Below are 20,679 nucleotides of genomic sequence, written 5' to 3'. Positions count from 1 at the left end.
GATGAATGGGGGGAGTGGAGTAGAGGATTGGATTAATTCAAGAGTGAATGAGTAGTTAGGTAGAGATGGGAGTACTATATTGTATTATAGTATAGTATAGTATGGAGCTAAGTAAGTGGTGGAGGGGAGGGGATATAGAGAGGAGCGGAGAGGAGAGAGGAGAGAGGAGGAGGAGAGGAGAGGAGAGGAGAGGAGAGGAAAGGAAAGGAAAGGAAAGGAAAGGGAAAGAGGAAGCGAGAGGGATGCAGTGGGAAAGCGAAGAGAGAAAGAGGAGAAAGAGTCAGAGAGGAGAGGAAAGACAGGCCGCAAGTCACGAGAATCACTAACATATGCAGTCATCCTGGACTAACTCGACCCAGATTGACCGACAAACAAACGCGGGGAAAAGACGAAGACAACCACCGCACCAAAGGACAGTCGGAAATGACAGCTCCACTCGACTCATCACTATTACTGGTCAATCACTGGTACTCTCAATCTCTCAATACCTGATATCATTCCCAGTGCTCCGTCTCCGATCGCAATCTGATCGATCATCCCCTGCGTCCGCCGGCCACACGTGGACCTGGAAATGTCATTCACCATTTGGATACGTCAGGGTTATAAATAGTGGTCAATGAAGCATTCCAGCCCCAGCACTGCCTGCCTGCCTGCCTGCCTGCCTGCGCCTCTTCTTATGCATTGCTTCACCTCTGAATTGATCGGCAGTGTATTGACCCCAATGCATTATCCACCGCAGAAACCAAACTCCCGACCTCAGAAACGCCATAACATAAACCATAATTCTCCCCCCCCCCCCACAACGCCATCCACATAGAAACAATACAGCAAGAACCCCTTTGCCTTTCCCTCAAGACCAAAAACAAAAAAGAAAAACAACAGTCTAATCCTCCCCCCCGGTCCTCTCCATCACCCGCCTCACCTCCCCACGACACTCCGGCATCGCACCCCGGATCTCCCGCGCCAACACGTCCCGAAACCCGCGGAATGCCTCCGTCTTCCCCTTAAGGTCCTGGTTGCCGCGCTGCACCAGCTCCACGAACTCGCGTGTGTAGATGTCCGGGTTGCGCGCCGCGTCCACATAGTCAATGATCTCCGGCGGGAGTTGCACGCTCCCCAGGCTGGGGTCCTGCGGGTTGGTGCTCTTGGTGGCTGTGGCGTCCGGGTTGGTGGGGGCGGTGTGGGTTTGGAGGGTTTGGAGGGCGAGGGTGAGGTTTTTGCTTTCGAGAGGTTAGTATGCTGGGATTGTTTCGGGGAGGAGGTGCTCGGGGCCTGGGGCTGGGGCCTGGGGCTGGGGCTGGCTGCACGCACATCTTCCGGACGAGCTCTTGTTGAGTCTCTGGGCCGAGGTATCCGTGGACGGCGGATTGAATCTCGAAGAGGTGTTGGATGATTTCTTTTAGGTCGTCTGGGGATTGGGATCAAAGCGTTAGTAGAAGGGGCGGTGGTGATGCAGTGATTTAGGACAATGCTGGAACGTACGGTCGACGGTGGTGAGGGTGACGGGGGCCATGGTGATGCGGGAGTGGTGAGGAGGATGAGACTGTTTCGGAGGTGGTGCGGAGAAGAACGCAAGCACCACAAGAGGAGAAGGCGGAAGGCCGCGCTAACCGCTTGGGGCATATCCACCGCCTGGGTGCCCGAGCAACAATCGACGAATATACATGGATACAATCAATCGGATCTACAGCCTCTAAAAGTAATATGTGCAGGTGCAGCAGCAAAAGGGATTATAACTTTCCTTTCAACAAGTCTATCCACACCACCAATACAATTATAGCGCACATCGCTCACATCGTTCGCTCGCTCGTTCGCTCACAACCACGCTCTAAGCATATATGTATACCCAATTCCTTATACCTCCTTCGTCCGGAGACTATTAGGAGCCACCCGGGGCAACTCGATCTCCGTCTCCATCTCTAAGCCCGACAGACTCGGAAACCGCCGACTGAAGCTGGCCTCCCAATCTTCCCCGCCCGCACTGGCTGGCGTCGCCGCCACCGTGGGACTCCGATCCTGACTGCCCGCTTGTCCTTCCATCCCCGTGGGCATGCGCAGACTCTTCGGTTTGGGCGGCAGCGCCGGACGGGGGCCCCCGGAGGAAGACCCCGGCCGCCCGCTGGCCGTAGGTTGTTTGCCAATGCTCGTCGGCTGCTCGGCGGGCGCACTCGCGCGGCTCGACCGCAGTTCCGTGGGCTTTGCCGGCAAAGCCCCCGCCGTCTCGTCCGTGTAGCGTCCGTACCCCGTCGCCGTCTTGGGCGGCGGAGGAGCCCGCGCCGACTCGCCTAAGAGTGACTGCACCTTGTTATGAATCGCCTGCGACCGTGGCCCGTCGCGCCACCCACCAGCCCCAGCCCCAGCCCCAGGCTGTCCGCCGTCAGCCACCCGTCTCCGATACTCGGCCGCCGCGTTGGCGACGCGTTTCTCCTCCTGGGAGAGCCGGCGCCGCTCCAGCTCCCGCCGCATTTCCGGCGAGATATCCTCGTTGCCGTCCATGTCAATCAGCTCACTGGCCGGCTCCGAGGTCAGATCCGCGCTCGTGAGCATCATTGGGGACCTGCTGGGGGCCTCTTCGGTGACGGGGGACTGCACTTTGCTCTCTGAGTTGCTGTGTTCGAACCGTCGGAACGCGTCCCCGAACCGCCCCGCAAACATTTTGGTGCCGGACAGCGACAAAGTCGACAAGCTCGATCGCTTGCCGTGCTTGGCCGGACCACTGTAGCGCTTGTCACGCTTCTTGTTGCTTTCTTCTTCCCGCGCGCGGAGATAGTCCACGTCCGACGAGATGTTGGCCAGTGAGTCCGCTTCCGTCCGCGCATGCTGCAGAGGTGCCCCGCCCTCATAGTAGGGCGACCGGGGTAGATCCAGGGACGAGCGCGCGCTCTCCGACCCACGGGTTAGCTCGTACCGCGCCCCAGCATGGACCGACACGGGGCGGGACCGACCGTTGGCCGAACGCGAACGCCCGGCTGACTCGCCCACCTCCAGATTGCTGGGTCGGCCGCCTTCGAGGGAGGGTCGGGGTGACGCCGACAAATCCGAGATCCGATCGGAGGACCCGCGAGGTTGGACCACGGCGTTCGTCGACGGCGATGGAGCTTTGGCTTTGAGGTCCGACTCCGACGGCTGCTTGTGGCTGGATGGACGTCGCTGATGGTCGGCCGGGGGAAACTTGTAAACGGGGCGACTAGCCGGTTTGTACTCGGCCACCCCAGGCGTCGGCGGCGGCGAGGTCATCGTACCAGTTGAGACCATAGTAGGTCGCTGCGGGGCAGGTTGGTACAGCGGTACCGAGGCGCGTCCTTCGTCGCGCGCATTGTCGACGCGTTCGACCGGAGCAGATTGCGTAGACGGAGGTTGCGTCGGACGCTGGCTGGCAGATCCCTCCGGACCGGGCGACTGGTGCTTGGCAAAGGCATCGTCCGCCAGCGCATTGGTGAGGCGCCGCGCAAGGTCATCATCTTCGGGACTAGACTCCGGCACGGCGGATTCAAAGTCGAATTTACCCCCCTTCTCGTGCAAAATCTGGAATTGATCCAACGAGGGAAACCGATTGGTAAATTCGTCCGCTGAGTCGCGGGGACGCTGGGCATTGTCCAGTACGGAAAAAGGATCCCCGGAGCCGCGGAACGGGGAGGGACTGGGCTTGGCCGAGTGGTGCGGAGACTGCGTCGGTCTGGTCGGACGGCCACGACGCATCGGGGCGATCTCCGGAATGATCTGGGTCTCCTGGACCGGCGGAGAGAAAACGGCACCAACCTGTGGCGCCTCGGTGGGGGAGGGCGGTAATTCCTGATACCGGCGGGCTTCCGATGTGGAGCGAGCAGCGTAGATCTGTCCGAGTTGTTAGGACCAGTGAGGTGACAGGTAATCGCGATACTTACATCATTGATGGGGACGTCCTTGCCCTGCATGTGACAGACCTCGCGCACCACTTCATAAATATTCGGCCGCTTCTGCGGGAGTTCCTTCAACATCCAAGCTGGCGGGGTTAGCGCGGCCATCACTACAATGTCCGGGGAACCTACCGATCAGCATCTTCAAGCGATCCGAGAAGGCCGGGTAACTCGGGAACTTGTAGCTGGCATTCAGAATAGCCATCTGGCCAACCTCTTCGAACGGGGTGGTATAATAACACAGCTTGTACAAGAGGACCCCCAGAGCCCAGATATCGCTCTTCTCGTCGATCGGCTGCTTCCGGTAGACATCGATCATCTCGGGACTGCGGTATTGCAGGGTGGTATGGCGCTGGACGTCATCTTCAATCAACCGACCCTCGGCGGCAGAGGTGGCGGCCGGGCGAGGGGGGGCGGCCGATCCAAAGTCGCAAAGCTTGTAAAGGGTCGCCCTGCCCTGGCGCGAGATCAGAACGTTCTCCACTTTGAGGTCGCGGTGCAGCAGCGGGGGCTTGAGGTAGTGCATGCAGGCCACACCTTCCGCCACGTCGGAGAAGATCTTGATGATTTCGGGCTCGGTCAGGCGATTTTGCAGCCGCGTGTTCATGAAGTCGATCAAACCACCGCCATCGCAAAATTCCATCAGCAAGAAGACTTCGTATCCACCACCGCGAAGTTGTGACGCATGGGAGTCGATGTAGGTGACGATGTGCCGATGCCCCTTGAGCTTCTTCATGGTTTCGACCTCAGTGCGCATGTTGGCCAAAGCCGACTTATCCGGGACCGCCACGCGCTTGAGTACTGCCCGATCGGAGCCATCGACCGGTTGGGGGAGGCGCACGACGTAGACATGGGCGAAGCCTCCCTCGGAGAGATATTTCTCGACGACGACGCGATGGCTGCCAACCTGAACTTTGGTCCCGGGTAAGAAGGTCCCCGCGGGGGCTGCGATCGCAGCTACCGGATTGTAGACGGGAATGGGCAAATGAGGCGCCGCATGACTCTGGTAAGAGGCCGGGTTTGGTTGTTGGGAGGACATGTTGCAGGAGCGATCGGATTAGGGGGGAGGGGGCGGAGGAGGAGGGGCCCTCTCGGGGCTCGACGGTGGATGCGGCGGACAGAAAGAACTCTATGACTGCTGCATAGGATGCGAATTCAAGAAGGTCTCAAGCGATGTATCGAGCCCGGGGTCAGTATCCAAGGGATCGGTGGTGGTGACGATAGTGAAGGTCCAAGGAGCTGAACCCGAGGTAGAAGGGATGGGGGGGGGAGAGGACAGTTGGCGCGGGGAAGAGGGAGATGTAGAGGATTTCTCCAAACAGTGAAGGTTAACAAATATAGGTCAATGAGTTGGAAAGTAGCGGGGGGAGAGAACCAAAAGGCAAGCAGCACAAGCAGCAGCCAGCAGGACTGAGGGGAAATAGGAATGGATTGGAATGGGGGGGGGGGAGTCGATGAATGGCCCGGGCAGGGGGAGGTGGAGGTCGGAGACGAGGGGATTGACCGCCTTGGCCAGAGAGGGCAGAATGCTATCAACAAGTCTATTTTCGTGGTGTTCAGTAAAGATATTTTCTAGGATAAAGAGTTGAAGAGAGAGGTCGAGAGAGACACGAGTGAGCCTTTCTGCGAGCTTTTTCGTCTAATATGTTGAGGTCTCAAGATGGTTGACGCTATTCGGTCTAGCATCCGGGGGGAAGGCAGGCATCGCATCCCCGTGATGTTGGCCGGTGGCTGTAATTCACGGGGTCAACTCAGCATGATTGTCAGGCGGAGATGATGAGAAAAGATGAAGAGGTCAGTCTCTCTAGTTTTATATTGGCTACTATGCGATGCGCTGGAGCCAGCGCATCTATCAATATCTCTTGAAATAGTTACCACCGCTGGAACTGGTGCCAGCCAAACAACCGTGGTGATTGGAGACGATAGATGTGACTGGCCTGAGGCAGAAAGCATGTGGACGGGGTGCAGTGACATAGCTTATGTCAGCTTTGACATAATGGCATAATGGAATCAACCGGGCGACCATCGCCCAAAGCGTCGAAACCAAAACAAACAAAGACCACCGCCTGGTCAGAGCATGGGAGCATTGGCTCCACTATGAGTATACACAGTAACTCTCTCTCTCTCTCTCTTTCTCTCTTTTTTATGAACTTATCCCACGGTAGCAGCAGCTCATTCTTGCCGAACTTAAGCCTCCTGCGGATGCCTTCTCCGTGGTGGAGAATTATTCGATGGCTGGCTGGCTGGAATGTTTGGATCCTGGATAGAATCATTCTCCATGGCTTCTCGGAGATCTGCTGGGTCCCTTGTCCGCCGCAAATATGTGGGTATCGATCCGTAGATTCGAATACTTTAACTTATATGAGTCGATGAGTCTATGAGACCTGCCATCCAGTGGGCCGCGTATGCACTGAAACACCACCATTCACACGCATCTTCAGATGTTCATCAAGATAGATCCATTAATCAAAAAGTAACACCGGCCGTTGCGTCTGAGTAAACACGCAGAAGTCCCACCAGTCATCCGCCAGGATTGTCAGTCAACTAGTAACTATACAGGCTAGTTTGTAGTCTGTCTGTCTGTCTGTCTGTCTGTCTGTCCACTGTCCACTCCCGACAACTTCTTCTCTCCTCCCCTCTCCTCTCTTCCCTTCTTTTCTCTTCTGTCAACATCTCCATCGCATCGACTGCGCATTGACTCTTCCTCCCCTCCAACTAGTAAGTCTCATCTCCCACCCCAATCACTCAATGAAAAAAAAAAAAAAAACAAGAAGGAAAAACAAAACACTGACACGGCCCTATCAGAAACGCGCTGCCACCTTCAGCGCCTAATTCATGACTTGCTAAACACCACTCCACCATGCCCTATCCACGACCACCCCGACACGACCATCTCCCATACCTGCGTTAAACACTTCTCGACGGACGCAATCAAGATATCCCAGCCAGCTGCATCCTCTACCCCAAACACAACCTCACGACCGAGTTGACGGCCGCCCCCCATCTCTCTACCCCAGACCCTACGATAATACCCCAACCCAACCAACCCACGGACCATCCGCTGCTATCACCGAAACCAACCAACCCTCCACCCTACTACACACACTTCAAGGCCACACCACACCATCTCCAACCAAGTACATACAATTGTGACCACATAATTTAATCAAACACTTTGCGAAACACATAATCACTCAACCCCAAACATGGACGACGGTCCACCCCCACCCCCTCCACCGCCCCACGGCACCAAGCCGAACACCACCCACGGCGAATACCGCAAGACCTCCGACCTCCCGCCGGGGAACTACGACATCTTCATCATCCCGCCGCACTCCGCGGGTTCCGGCTTCCTCTACCTCCCCTCTCTGCAGACCCAGCGCAACAGCTTCATCGCCGGCTGCGTCTCCACCCTCCTCGCCATGCTGGTCTGGGTCGCCGTCTCCCCGATCTTGAAGTCGTGGTACGCCGCCACCGTCGCCAGCGGGAACGGCATGGGAATCGCGGTTCTGGCGGTGGGCGTGGGTGTGGCGGGGTGGGCGTTTGGCGCTGCGCAGGCGGGTACTGGCGGCGGCGGCGGTGACGGGGGCGGCGGAGGTAGTAATCGCGGGAAGCGGGGAGGTTTCGGATTTGGTGGAGGAGGCTTTGGAGGAGGCGGAGGACCGGGTCCCGGTGGAGGCGGAGGTGGAGGTGGTGATTATGCGCGCGGAGGCAACCAGGGCTACGGAGGAGCGTCTGGTGGGGGACCCCAGCAACAGCACTACGGGGGAGGCGCATACAATCACAACGCGGGAGGAGCAGCCCCTCCACCACCACCAGGAGGAGGTGGAGGACCTTACGGAGCAGGAGGAGGAGGGCATCAATACCAACAACAGCAAGCAGGAGGACCACCACCGCAATCGTCACCGCCACCGCCGCCGCCGCCGCCGCCGCCACCACCACCACCACCACCTCAGCCCGAGCCTGAACCTACCCCTTCAGCATCCAGCAAGCCCTCCAGCGGTGCAGACTGGGAGAAAGCCCGCGAAGAAACGCGGCGCAAGGAAGAACTCCGCCGCAAGATGGAAGCCTTCAAGCGCAAGCGCGAAGCCGAGCAGCGCGAGAAGCAGAAACAGCGCGAGCGCGAGGCGATGGAGCGCGAACTGCGCGAGCGACGCGAACAGCTCGAGAAGGAGATGGCCGCCGCCAAGGAGGCCGCCGCGCGCGAGGCCCGCGAGCGCGCCGAGAAAGAAGCCGCCGAGGCCCGCGCCAAAGCGGAGCGTGAGGCCGCCGAAGCGCAGGCCCAGCGTGAAGCCGCCGAGGCCAAAGCCAAGGCCGAACGAGAGGCCGCCGAGGCCAAGGCGCGCGCCGACCGTCTGGCGGCGCAGGCGCGCGAGCGCGAGCAACGGCGAGCGGCCGAGGCCAAGGCCCGCGCGGAGCGCGAGGCAGCGGAGGCCCAGGCCAAGGCGGAGAAGGAGGCCGCAGAAAAGGAAGCCGCGGCCAAAGCCGCGGCCAAGAAGGAGGCGGATGCCAAATTCGCGGCCCTCAAGGAGGCTGCCGCGAAGAAGTACGCCGAGAAGAAGGCCAAGGACGCGCAGGAGGCCGCCGCAGCTGCGAAAGCCAAAGCGGCAGCACCAGCAGCAGCATCAGCAACATCGTCCCCACGAACGCCATCCCCGACCAAGAAACCCCCTACTACCTCACGAACCACATCCTCCGCAACCGCCGACGACGACGCCCACTCCTTCCGCCCCTACGATCGCGTCCGCCGGCCCTACGGCACCGCCACCACCACAACAACAACCTCCAGCTCCTCCGTCTACTCGGAATCCTCCTCGTACGCGCCCTCCCAATCCACAGCGCGCACCGACCCCCCGCCCCCGCCGTCCAATCGGGGACCCTACGCAACCAAGGACCCCGATAAAGTCGTCATCCAGGGCGTCTACGCCTTCAACAACGCCTTCCTCCGCACGCCGGTGGCGCAACTCGTGGCGGGGCAGGGGATGGTCTCCGACGGACTGGTGCTGCGCATCACCACGGAGGGTCTCTTCATCGACGACGACGTCCGCGGCGTGGGCCAGCGCGAGTGGGACGTGAAAGCGTGGACCATGAAGCTCGTCGAGGTCTGGTGCCCGCGCTACGCGGCACAGCACCCCAACCCCCCGCGCGGCCCGCCCCCCGGGCCCTTCACGAAACGCACCAACGAGCCCACCGCCGAGGAGTCGGACGCCTACCTCGCCAACCTGCTGAAGGTGTGCAAGAACACATGCCGGCTGGCCACGCCGGCCAAACCCGGGGGCGGATTGCACGTGCTGCGGGCGTCAGTGCGCGACCAGGAAGGCAAACGGTATGTCTTCGTGCTGCAGGAGACCGAGGGGTGGAAGGTGGCCATTGGCTTGCAGCGCTTGCGGCGCGGCACCCTGTCCCGCGCGCTGGGCGTGTCCGGCTTGGCCGTTCATGAGACGCGGACGGTGTTGGCGGGCTTGGGGTACTGAATTGCACTGTGCCTTGCGCCTGGCCCTTTCCTCTTCCGTCCCCTATGTGCCCTAGTGGGCTGAAGTACCGTGCAGGATGTACAGGACGTACGGTACCGACGCTGCGGGGATCGTTGTATCCTATTTCACGTTCTCGTTCCCAGTGTAGGTGAGAGTGATGACGATGATGACTGCATGAGCATTTGACCGGCCTGTTGAATGCATTGCATTGCATGGCGATGATGTTGATTGACACTGACCTACTTCTCCCTCTCTCCTCTCTCTCCTCGTACCTAATTACCATTTGCTGTCCACGTCCCGAGTGCTTCAGATTCCCGATTCCCCCCTTCGTTTTGATAATCTTGGCTTGGCTTGTTTCGCTTCATACCGCTGGTATTCTCTCGCTCGGTCAATGTGGATAGTTACATAGAACCTCTTACATCCAGTATATAAACCTATCCTATCCTTTCCCAACTGTCCCACGCTATTGAATGTACAGTACGCTATCTGTTGTCGCGGAGCCTGACGATACTAATCCCTGATTATAGTATTCGCCCGCAATGGAGCCCTCACCGTCAGCTGAGACCCAAACTCTCACCAAATTCTACTCAGCAGAAACCACACTGCATAGTAGCAGTAGCATAGCCAGATAATCCCATGGCCACCTAGGTCTCCCAGTCTACGACCCAATTACGGCATATCCAACGTCACGGAGTCAATGAATCATAAAATAGAATTGATCTCATCCGAATCCAGGATCTAGACAACAAACAACAAAAAAACCTAATTGAATGAACCAAAAAAAAATAAAATAAAAAAGGTGTGGTGTGGCAAACACACAGCAAAAAAAAAAAAAAACTCATCTCATCCCAGGTATATAACGCCCTATTGCCATCACAACAGTACACACTGAAATTTAAAAACAGAAAGAAGCCTGGCTAACAAAAACAAGCACGGAGAGCCCCTCGTTCTCATCTGTCGTTATCATCTAGTAGCGAAACCAGAAAAGATTCTGCCTCACGGTGATCACCAGGAGTCCACAAAACAAGGCAACATAAACAAATAAAAAAAAAAATAAGACACACTTTCTTTCCTCTTGTTTTGCCCTTGCCGTGCATCATAAAAGGGAAAAGTTGGGAAGGGAGGGAAGAAGATTAGAAGAGAAAAAAACAACAAGTCTATCGGATTCAAAACCGTCCCATCAGTCAATAGCTTCGTTCTGTTGGTCATGCATGCTGGGATCGAAAGGACTCCAAGGTATTAGAAACTTCGTGAGGTTGGAGAGTATAAAAGGAGACACGGAGAGGCCGTCGAAGGTGGAAGCGGTCGGATGGGACGATTGCACGACGAGCAAGTGGGTATGTATGGTAGGAGCGAATATGCCATGAAAGGAAAAGAAAAAGGACCCATCCTGGTTTATCTGTGATGCATCGTAAATATGGCAGACATGGTAGACGGACTTTTTTGTGCAATGCGCCCATTTTCGTCATGCAAAGAACAAAGTGAGTGTACCCAAGCGGATTGGTCACGCTTAGAAGGAGAATCCTCCAGGGAAACCTCCGCCGCGCTGGCCACCGGCTTGAGCAAAGCCACCGCCGCCGTTCATCATGTTGAAGAGCACGCTGGGGTCGATGTTGATATGGGTGCCACCCATACCACCCATGCCACCCATGCCGCCCATGCCGCCCATGCCGCCCATGCCGCCCATGCCTCCGAAGCCATGCATACCTCCCATGCCGCCGCGGCCAAACATGTCAGCCGGGTCAACGAGGTCATCACCGTTGTCATAAGAGGCGCGCTTCCTGGTCGCTCGTTAGTACGCTATAATATCAATAAAAACCCAAGGGACACATACTGAGGATCAATCAGAGTCTCATAAGCCTCACCAATCTCCTTGAACTTCTCCTCGCCAGAAGGATCATCACGGTTCTTGTCGGGGTGGTATTGAATGGCCATCTTGCGGTAAGCCTTCTTAATCTCCTGCTCGGAGGCATCCTTGGAAACCCCAAGGATCTTGTAGTAGTCCTTGCGCTGTGCCTTCTTCAGCTCGAACTCAGCCCGGCGGATCTCCTCTTGGATGCCCTTCTCCATCGGGTTCGTCTCCGCCACAGCCTTGTAGTCGCGCACCGCTTCCTCCCAGTTGCCAGCACCGCCATGAGCCTTGGCACGAATCTTCTGTGCCTTGAGGTAGCTGGGATCCAACTTCAGAGCCTCCGTGCAGTCACTGACCGCATTATCGTATTCCTTCAGGTTGATGTAGGCCTGGGCGCGGTTCTGCAGGATCTTGGCGTTCTGGTCCTTGTTCTTGGGGTCGACCTGGACAGCCTCGGTCCACAACTCGATGGCCTTGCGGTAGTCCTTGGCCTTGAAGGCAGTGTTACCCTCTTCCTTGGTGCGCGTCAACTTCTGCACGTTGCGCAGCATCTTGATGGCCGCCTTCATGTCGGGATCCAGACCCAGACACATCTTGAGCAGCTTCAACGCCTGATCGGTGTCCCCCATGCCATAGAACGCGCGGGCGCGGATCAGCATAGCATCGGGATCCTGGCTGTTCTCGCGCAGCATGCCGATGGCGATATCCTGGGCCTTGCCGAAGGAGTTGTCGTTACCCATGCGCAAGTGCGCCTCGGCCGTCATCAGCGTCCACTTGCGAGGCTCCTTGACCCCCTGACCCAGCATCTGACGCGCCTGGTCCAGGCAGAACAGCACCATCGACACACCACGGTCCTCCGCCAAAGCCTCCTCGGCTTGCTTCACAAACCGGAGCATCTTTTCGGCGGGGGCCTTGTCAGTGGCAGAAGCCGGGGGCTCGACGCGGGCGAGCACATCGAGGGCCTCGGTCGGACGACCCAGGCTGACGAGAATGCGGGCGTGACGGTACATGAGCTTGGTGTTGGTGGGGTCGAGTTCGCGGGCGCGCTCACAGTCCTCCAGAGCGGCTAGGTACTGGTTCGCGGCCATGTAGGCGGCCGCGCGGTTGGACAGGTAGACGGACGAGTCGGGGCTGATCTCGAGGGCTGTCGAATGTGACGATTAGATCTTGTAGCGAGTGCATGAGTCTGGACGCGGAAGAACCTACCCTTGTTGAACTCCTCAATAGCGCGTGTGTAGTTGCCATCCTTGAAGAATTTGTTACCGGCCAGCTTGAAGTTGTCGGCTTCGGCAGTGTTGCCGTTCGAACGGTGGGGCGGGGGCGTAGGGCTCCGTTCTGTCTTGCCATTGACGCCATTGGTGTCGACATCCATTGGGGTGCGGGCTTCTTCGCGAGCAGCAGCCATTGCGGAGAGTTGACGGAGTTCGTCGGGATGAAGATTGAGTGGGTGGAAGTCGGGGTCGTGGGTGTATCGATTCCGGACGGCGGACAGCGACGCACGAGGACCGGAGACTGACTTAGTCCGAACGGAGGCTGACTTGGAGGGGGTGGAGGAGGAGCGACTGTGGTGAGTCGGACGAGCAGTGGTGGGTTTGCGCGGAAGGGAAGGGTGCTGAGTCGAGGCTGGAACCGATGACGACTGCGGAGCACGTGTCGACGAGACGGGACGAGAAGCGGCGGAGGAAGAATGAGAGTGTCGAGAGGAAGAAGAAGAAGAAGAAGAGTGAACGGTCTTTGCCCGGAGAGGAGGGGGAGGTCGAGTAGAGTGAGGAGTTGAGGAAGGAGGAGGAGTAGGAAAAGATTTGGTCGCCACCGGCGGAGGGGGAGGAGGAGAGGAGGCGGGAGACGAGAGTGGAGTGGATCGGGTGGAAGTGGCCGCAGAGGAAGACGGAGAGAAGGAAGAAGTAGACAAGGGGGAAGGAGAAGGGGAAGAGGAAGAAGAGGAAGAGGGAGAGGAAGATTTGGTAGACTTGGATTTGGAATGCGAGGATGATTTGTGACGAGAGAAGAAAAGATGCGGGAGACCCATGCTGCTGGTGGAAGCCCCGCTGATTGGTGGAGCCCGGCGGAAGTGTCGAAGTAGAACGAAGGCGGTGGAAGAAGATGGGAAGCAGAGAGGATGAGGAGGCGGAGGAGGAGGAGAAGGAGAAGAAGAAGAAGAAGAAGAAGAAGAGGAAGAAGAAGAAGAAGAAGATGATGATGATGATGATGACGATGATAACAGCTCCTCTGCTGCACCACCAGGAGTGCACTCGCAATCACTCACTCACTCACTTACTCACTCCCTCACTCACCGACTGCAGTACAATGTCCAGTGGACTGTATCGTGTGCTTTCTGTCCTATCTGAATCCTGCTGACTCACTCCCCAAATAAAGAGGGGAAAGAGAAGGATAAGCACCACCCAGATTCAACAACTGCAGAACAGAACAGCTCCCAGACCAGACCAGACCAGACCAGAGCAACAGATAACAGAAACAACAACAACAACAGCAGCAGCAGACCAAGCAACAGAGCAGAAGAATCCAAGGTCAAGTCAGTCCGAATCTCCCTCAAAATAAACCCCCCCGCTGTCACCGGCTGTCAGGCCCCAACTCTTTATGGAGTCCGCCCACCCGCCATAATTCCGGAGGCTGGACGTTTCCTGGCCAATATGGCCAATATGGCCAATATTCGCCTCGTCATGCTCCCCCCCTCATTCAATCAAACAAATCTCTTAGTACTAGTTCCCTTTTTTCAAGCTAGCTAGCTACCAAGCTATCAACCAAGCAAGCAAGCAAGCAAGCAAGCAATCAAAGCGCTTCCATTTGGTTCTACCCTTTCCATCTATCTGGGGTGCTGGTCACTATCACCGAACTGGACAGTCTGGCCGATAGACAAGATGCACTAACAAGCAAAAGTACTGTGTTGTGTACAACTCCGTACCTCCTCACCCACTCTGCCTCCGCCTTTGCGTCTCTACCTTTGGCTCGCTCTGTCACGTCTTGTTCTAATTTTCCTCGCACGACGCATAAGCTCCCCCTCCTCCTCATCAGCTTGCCACGCTCCAGCCCAACCCAGGCCTGTGCGCTCCAATCAACGTTCAATGATCGCTTTACTCCGTAGGCTCCGTTGCTCATCAGTTGCAAGCTAAGAATTAGCAGCAGATTCAGTAGTTCCCGTAGCTTTCTGCTTGTCTACGACAGGCGCCTGCTCAGTTTGAGGCAAACCACCTGATCCTAGCAAGACTCCCAACTGCAAGTCGGCCTGCACATCACGGATGAGACAGCGCGCCTGAGCTTTGCAGCGCGCCTGTGCATCAGAATAATGTCGCAGGTACGGTGCTATAAGCGCTTGATGGTAGTCTCGGCCAATTTCCTGCAATTGTCCCTCGACTATCTGCTCGATCTTCTTCTTTAAAGCGCACAGCCATGCTTCAAGTGACTGCTGCACCTCCACCGCAGCTTTGCGAAACACTTGAGAGCCTTTCTTCTCGGCATACTCGGACATCAATGCTCGGACCGCTTGCAAGGTGCCGATTCCTAGTCGAACAATTGAGTCACCACGCCTTTGGCAGCGCGCAGGGGATGCAGTACTTACCCTTAAGCTGAGCGCATGCCTCGTAGGTCTCTTGCAGTCCCGTTGCAATGCTCTCGCTGAATTGGCTGCTCGCCTTCCGTTGCTCTTGCTTTGTCCAATCATGGAGATGCTGCACCTGTTCTCTCATCGACTCGTGAAAAGCGACGAGTCGATCCTGAAGTTGCTTACTGATCGCCTGGGGCAGCTCCCATTTGACCGACTGGATGGCCTCGGAATGAAAGCCGCCGAAGGCCTCTCTTAATTCTTCACCTAGTTGCTGATAGGCATCGGGCAACAATTCCAGAAACGCACTATGACACGTCAGATAACATCCCTGGGGGATCGGTGCACAGTCGACCTACTTGCGCCATCCGGGCTTGGTTTTGGTTATCATCGGGAGTGCTCTAAAAGCGAAGTCAGTTCCGGCGCGCAAGATTGGACTCTTTGACCGCATATTACATCTCATGGTTCATGTTCTGAATGTTCGTCAGTCTTGCCTGTTCGCCGCGCAACACATGAAAACAAGAGGGAGAAAACCCACCAGTTCTCTAAAGACACCCTGACGACGACAGTTCGCTTGGTACGTATTGAAGCGTAAACCTCCTTGACGGCAAGAGGCATTCCAGCTTGCAACCTTGTCGGGATATTGTCCGTTGCCGAAGCGGCTTGCATGGCCTGGCTTGTTAGTTGGACATCCTCCTGGTCGAATCGAAGACTTACCCAGCAATTTCGTGATCTTGTTCTTGATAATTCTCCGACCATCAGAAATACAAAGATCCCGGGACTTATTTACGGCCTGGAGCGGACAGTTAGTATCAGTTGCCCTGGACAAAACCAATCTTCGCACCTACCTCGGCCAGTTTGTTTAATGCGCTATGAAATCCTGCCTCGATCTCCAGCTTCGTCTGGTCAGAAATACCTGCCACTTGCGTGATGATGGACGACCAGAGCGTCATGGATTGCAGAAGCGAATTCAGCGCCACCAAGAACTGTCGAGCAGCACGCTCGCGGGCTTTACTGGTCAGCGAAATGCAGTACCGCTGCAAAGCAGGAATCTCGGTTTGTTCCAGATGCGAGAACCCACCAACCCGGATGTCAGGCTCAGAACGGCCGCGCAGTCCGTGGTAGGCTCTAGGAGACACGCAGAACACAGCAAGATTCCGCTCCAGTTCGCTATAGTCACGACGAGGAGTGAGAGGCATAGCGTCGTCGGCGTTTTCATCTTCTAGATCTAAATTTGCAATGGTTTGAGCAAAGTCGCGTTTGATTTCATGCTTCGAAAAGTTATTTCGAGCCTCGATGCAGAACCGAAGGTCATTGAATTCGATGTTCTGATTTTCAACACTCAGCCGCTTGATTTCATTCTTCGTGTTCACAATTTGCTGTTGAATTTGGCGTCGCTGATCGTCGAGCTCTTTTCGCTGAGCTCTCAGTCCATGCAGCTTGCGCCAAGATTTTGGACGATCGTCGTCCTCGTCTGCGTCTTCCACATCTTCAGAGAGGGTCATAGTCGAAATCAATTCTCCGGGTGACTCCTCACCCATACGAATCCTCTTGCGTTTCTTCGGAGTAAGCACGACTCCATCGAGATCGCCTTCCTTTTCTTCCAGTTCATCGATCTCGTCCTGAACGGCATCAAGCTTTGAAGATATCTGCTCTTGGGATTCTCTGTGCACTTGGAGCTCCGTTTCCAAGCCCTCAAGCCGCTCCAGATATGCTCCCCGATCATCATCAATTGACGGTAGCTCAATGTCCAAAGATCGCGCCACTTCAGCCGGAACGATGTCATCGGTCTTGGTGCAGATGAAGGTTATGTCATTGAATGCACCGTCCATGTGCATCTGCGTCTGGAAGTTTTTGCCCAACAGATCATGAGCAACTTTGTCATCGACCGCTCGATTGATGGGTGCCACAATCCAGTGTGCGGAGCAACGCTTCATGTACTCATCAGCCACCGCAACCCGCGCTGCATTCGAATCAAAGACCCCTGGAAGATCAACTAGGACAGCTCCCGTCGACAAAGCTTCGGCTTTGACAAAGACCCGAACAACACGAACGAGAGGCCAGAGCCCAATACCTTGGTCGGCGAGTCCCCGATCGTCCGACGGCTGTGAAGCAGGTGTCTTCTTGGCTGTAGACTTGGGCCTGCTCCTTTTCTTGCCCTTGCTGTCAATGTATGCCTTGAGGCCTTCGGAGAAGCTTTTCGAGTGATTCTCCTCGATCCGAATGGTTCGACCCAGTAGATCCGAGACTCTCTTGTCGTTCATAAGATCATCCGGCGAAGATTCAAGAAGTGTTGGCCGCTTGAGGGCCGGGTATACAGCCATGATTTTGTCCAATGCGATTGCTGCTTCGGGATCCCTGGGCGCCTCGCCACGAGCCAGTAACTCGGCATGATCACAAAGCTCTGCAAACAGGATTCGAAGTTCACGCTCCCAGGCCCTGTGGCTGATAAACTGGACTTCCGCTTTGTAGCAAGATTCTCCATCATTGTACGAGACTTCGATCGGGACGGCTGTGGATGCACGCATACAGTCGGTGGTCAAAACACCCTTCTCATCAACGTTAATCAGCGACGATTTCCCGGCACCAGTACTTCCGACAATTCCAATCACAACCTTCTCCTTACGAGCTTTGGAAAGAGTCTTTTCTATCTCGGCCCGCCAATCGGTTTCTGTCACCCAATCATCGGACTCGCTGAAGAGTTCTCTCATTTCCGTCAGCACCTTGACACCTTTGGTCACGGCGGATTCAAGCGCCTCAATCCTTTGATCTGCTGTGTTACCGATGCTGTACACTTCCTCCTCCGATGCTACTGCGTCGGTCGCATCGACCATCGCGGCGTCCACTGCCGGAGGACTGACAACAGCGACAGCCGTTCCTTCCTCCTCAGCTTGGACGGAGCGCAATCCAGATCTAGTCTCGGGGCTCAGCAGCACTTTCACTGCTGATGTGAATGTGGAAACTTCAGACGCAGGTCAGCAAGACTATCACAGTTAATTGTGAGACAATTTGGGACAGGTCTCTAATGAGAGAAGTACTGACGCTGGATTGGAAAAGCTGCTGCCGCTGGGTTGGAATCTAGTTCTGCATAAAGCTTGGCGTAAAGTGTCTGGGCGAATTCGAAATCGTTCACCTGTGCTCCCTTGTATTGATCCGACGAGACTAGTTCAAGAGCTCGTTCTGAATACGCCGCTTGAACTTCATGCTGTTCGACTTCCCATTTCCCGGGAAGATCGAGACACCGGGATGCTGCAAGGGACTCTTCAGTCTCCTCGTTGGATCACCCCACGGAAAGGATAAAAGAAGCTTACTATTCTTGTTCTTTGCAGCGTTGTGGACGTTCCGAAGTGATTGCTCAGCTACATAATGTACCTTGGCCAGCTGGTGGACCAAGGCCACATCAACCGGCTCAGGCAAAATGGCGGCCAGATCCATGTTCCCTTGCACGGGGCACAGAGGGTCAGGGTTCCGATTAGTGCTTCAAGAACCAGTAGACCGGTTGAAGCGAGTAGTGTAGCTGAAAATGCGCATCTAACAAATCTACACGAAAGAAGGCGTGGTCTCGAGCGCTCGTAACAGGGGAAGGGGAAGGCAAAAGTGAGGGAAGGAAGAGATAGGTGGGTAAGGAGAAAGAGAGACGAAAGGGACTGGGGGTGAGGAAAGAGAGAGAGGGTCAGGATATAGGACAAGCGTAGGCATATTTTATCTCTGTGTTATAGCGGCTTAGGCCGAATCCAACATTCACTGACCATCATTATGTTATGCTGTAGGTAAAAAGACATGTGTTCTACCAAGATGTGTACATACTCTTGTGTTATTGGGACACTGTGAGTAAGAGTAGATTACCAAGAAGCGAAGCGCATCTCAAACGCGAATAAGAGTATGAAGCGCAGGTACGAGATATTACAATCGGAAAATAGTACTCAGCACATCTAGTTAGAGGGAACCATAAGTAGCTGAAGTAAACCAAAGCTAAATCGAGATTGTGGGTATCATCGCTCTCTGATGCAGCAAACAGGGCCAAAATGAATAGAAAGGCAACCAAGGTACAGACGGAGAAACCAAAAGAACCACAGCTTCACTCGTCAAAATGACTTCCACTCATCATTCCAACACAAGATGAGACAAAGCACGAGTCAGGAGCCTTTCTCAGCCCGAGAGAGCCCGGTTTGCTCTCCTGCGAGCCACGGCTGACCAGCGCGATCTCCGGCTACTGCTAACTTCCCTTGCTCGATCGGAAAGTGGAACAAAAGGTCGATCGTAGATGTGATGTTCATACCGTGGAGGCTGGTCGGAGTATTCCGAGTCGGAAGCGTAGTCATCAAACACCGATAGGGAGGATGGATGTCCACCTCTGCCGGTAGCACTGTGTATCGAGCGAGGAGCCAGTGGGGAAAGATATGGTGCGGAGGACGAGGGCGACGAAGGCTTGAGGACCCAAAGCTCTTCCGACTCAAGCCAGATGAGTTGGCTGGCCGGTGGAGTGGTTGTCTCGCGAGACACAGGGCCGGTGGTGTGAGCAGGCTGAAGAGTGAGGTCTGTCATGCTCCTACTCCGTGATGCCCAGGGAGAGTAAGCAAACGATGATGAAGGTGGAGGAGGAGGCAGGTTGAGAGCCGGGTAGGTGGATGGCGATGGGCTTGCTTCGCGAGGGCTAGGTGTACTCAGGTCCCCAGTCGAATGTATTCTGAAGTGACAGCGGCGGCAGAGTCTAGGGTCCTGTCGCTCTTGGGTTGAATATGGACAATAATCTGCCTTTGGCCTGGGAGAGTCGCATGCAGAGGCAGGACGCTGAGGTAGTGTGCTAGCCAAGCCAGTATCAAGGCGAATACGTGGGACAGTCATGTATTCCTTTGGGCTCTCTGACGAGACAGTGAAGCGCGCGTCCGCGATGGGAGGGCCTTCTAGTGACGAGAGATCCATTTGGACAAATAGCGACGGTGGGGTAGGACTCAGAGCGATGAGTTGGGGTAAAGCACAAGCAGCCGAGACGACCTGATAGCGAGAAGCAACCATGTACACTTCGGGTAGTACGAAGCGATATCGGGAAGTAGTAGAGTGGAGGAGGATACGAGAAGTTGCGGGAGGGAAGAGGCATGCGAGAAATTGGACAACAAAAGTCCCGACAGCGGCCACGCTGTTGTTTAATAGACATGAAGTCGAGGCGGAGTCACCAGCATCACGACGCCGAGCATCTTGCTCAGTTCTCCGATGTGCACGGTCATGACGGCTTTCTTTGACCGTCACAGCAACAAAGAAGTCAGATGAGACAAGACAACCAACAGGGCCAATCCGCACGGAAAGCCTTACTTGCGCCTCATTGTGGGCTCACCAGATCCAAGCTATCTGGGCCCGATGGAGGGAGCGGTGGAGCAGACAGCTCATGAACAGGTCGGGAAGGATCGAACAATCTCAATCTGTTGGTGGAGGAAACTCGGGTTGCCCGGCTGGTGTTCGCCTTGGTATGGAAACCAGCCAGGAATCCGATCCGTCGGGAGCCTTCTGCCCCCGCTATAGAAGGATCTTCCTGTTTGCCCTGTAACCTCCGATCCAAGTCCCATGGGATTTGACCCATCACTTGGGGGAGGGGCAAAGGCGCACGGCAGCAGGAATTGGGAGGGGGTGCACCCTATGTTGTGTGATGTGCAACCACTATGCCCGAAGCAGAACGACGCAGAACGCGGGGACGCCGAGAAAAGCATGCTTTGCTGCATGGCGCGACATCCATGGGCTGCAGACGCCATGGTAAGGAGCTCATGTTTCAGAGTTGAGAGCTCTCAAAGGGATTGAGGAAGCGGAGGCTACGTGATGGCCGCAGGCGTTGGTGTGTTGGTGGCAAGTCAGTGGTTCGGAACACTGCCACTTCCTTTGTTGTCCGAGCTTGTGTCCGCTTCTGCA

The 20,679-nt window shown here is 55.9% G+C and overlaps 7 protein-coding genes across 7 annotated transcripts; 1 reads left to right on the top strand and 6 right to left on the bottom strand.

Annotated features, from left to right (window-relative positions):
* Positions 1-804: 804 nt before the first annotated feature.
* nut2 (mediator complex subunit NUT2) lies at positions 805-1,528 on the bottom strand. The gene is made up of 3 exons (XM_025635125.1): positions 1,483-1,528; positions 1,312-1,408; positions 805-1,220 (listed from the first exon to the last, which is right to left on the bottom strand). Exons 1-3 carry the CDS (start codon positions 1,511-1,513, stop codon positions 884-886), a joined length of 465 nt encoding a protein of 154 aa, XP_025492413.1. The 5' UTR covers positions 1,514-1,528; the 3' UTR covers positions 805-883.
* BO82DRAFT_309532 (putative serine/threonine protein kinase) lies at positions 1,528-4,947 on the bottom strand. Its single transcript, XM_025632353.1, has 3 exons — positions 4,029-4,947; positions 3,885-3,982; positions 1,528-3,834 (listed from the first exon to the last, which is right to left on the bottom strand). The coding sequence occupies exons 1-3, from the start codon at positions 4,933-4,935 to the stop codon at positions 1,855-1,857; spliced, it is 2,985 nt and encodes a 994-aa protein (XP_025492412.1). The 5' UTR covers positions 4,936-4,947; the 3' UTR covers positions 1,528-1,854.
* Positions 4,948-6,683: 1,736 nt separating this feature from the next.
* BO82DRAFT_354091 (uncharacterized protein) lies at positions 6,684-7,093 on the bottom strand. The gene has a single exon (XM_025635124.1). It carries the CDS (start codon positions 6,898-6,900, stop codon positions 6,730-6,732), a length of 171 nt encoding a protein of 56 aa, XP_025492411.1. The 5' UTR covers positions 6,901-7,093; the 3' UTR covers positions 6,684-6,729.
* A 662-nt stretch (positions 7,094-7,755) lies between these two features.
* Positions 7,756-12,627, bottom strand: BO82DRAFT_374312 (DnaJ and TPR domain protein; the record flags this gene model as incomplete). The annotated part of the gene is made up of 5 exons (XM_025637415.1): positions 7,756-7,847; positions 8,584-8,694; positions 9,467-9,471; positions 11,205-12,366; positions 12,429-12,627. 5 exons carry the CDS (start codon positions 12,625-12,627, stop codon positions 7,756-7,758), a joined length of 1,569 nt encoding a protein of 522 aa, XP_025492410.1.
* Positions 12,628-13,294: 667 nt separating this feature from the next.
* Positions 13,295-13,772, top strand: BO82DRAFT_354089 (uncharacterized protein). Its single transcript, XM_025635123.1, has one exon. It carries the CDS (start codon positions 13,326-13,328, stop codon positions 13,578-13,580), a length of 255 nt encoding a protein of 84 aa, XP_025492409.1. The 5' UTR covers positions 13,295-13,325; the 3' UTR covers positions 13,581-13,772.
* A 300-nt stretch (positions 13,773-14,072) lies between these two features.
* Positions 14,073-18,502, bottom strand: BO82DRAFT_432039 (uncharacterized protein). Its single transcript, XM_025640755.1, has 9 exons — positions 18,093-18,502; positions 17,824-18,030; positions 15,630-17,743; positions 15,499-15,574; positions 15,320-15,453; positions 15,238-15,254; positions 15,141-15,182; positions 14,800-15,089; positions 14,073-14,741 (listed from the first exon to the last, which is right to left on the bottom strand). Exons 1-9 carry the CDS (start codon positions 18,214-18,216, stop codon positions 14,350-14,352), a joined length of 3,396 nt encoding a protein of 1,131 aa, XP_025492408.1. The 5' UTR covers positions 18,217-18,502; the 3' UTR covers positions 14,073-14,349.
* Positions 18,503-18,606: 104 nt separating this feature from the next.
* Positions 18,607-20,266, bottom strand: BO82DRAFT_354086 (uncharacterized protein). Its single transcript, XM_025635122.1, has one exon. The coding sequence runs from the start codon at positions 19,795-19,797 to the stop codon at positions 18,931-18,933; it is 867 nt and encodes a 288-aa protein (XP_025492407.1). The 5' UTR covers positions 19,798-20,266; the 3' UTR covers positions 18,607-18,930.
* Positions 20,267-20,679: the final 413 nt, after the last annotated feature.

This window comes from Aspergillus uvarum, assembly GCF_003184745.1.
Source record: "Aspergillus uvarum CBS 121591 unplaced genomic scaffold BO82scaffold_24, whole genome shotgun sequence".
Lineage (NCBI taxonomy): Eukaryota > Fungi > Ascomycota > Eurotiomycetes > Eurotiales > Aspergillaceae > Aspergillus > Aspergillus uvarum.
The sequence above is the reverse complement of the archived record's forward strand: the minus strand, read 5'-3'. Positions and strand labels throughout refer to the sequence as shown.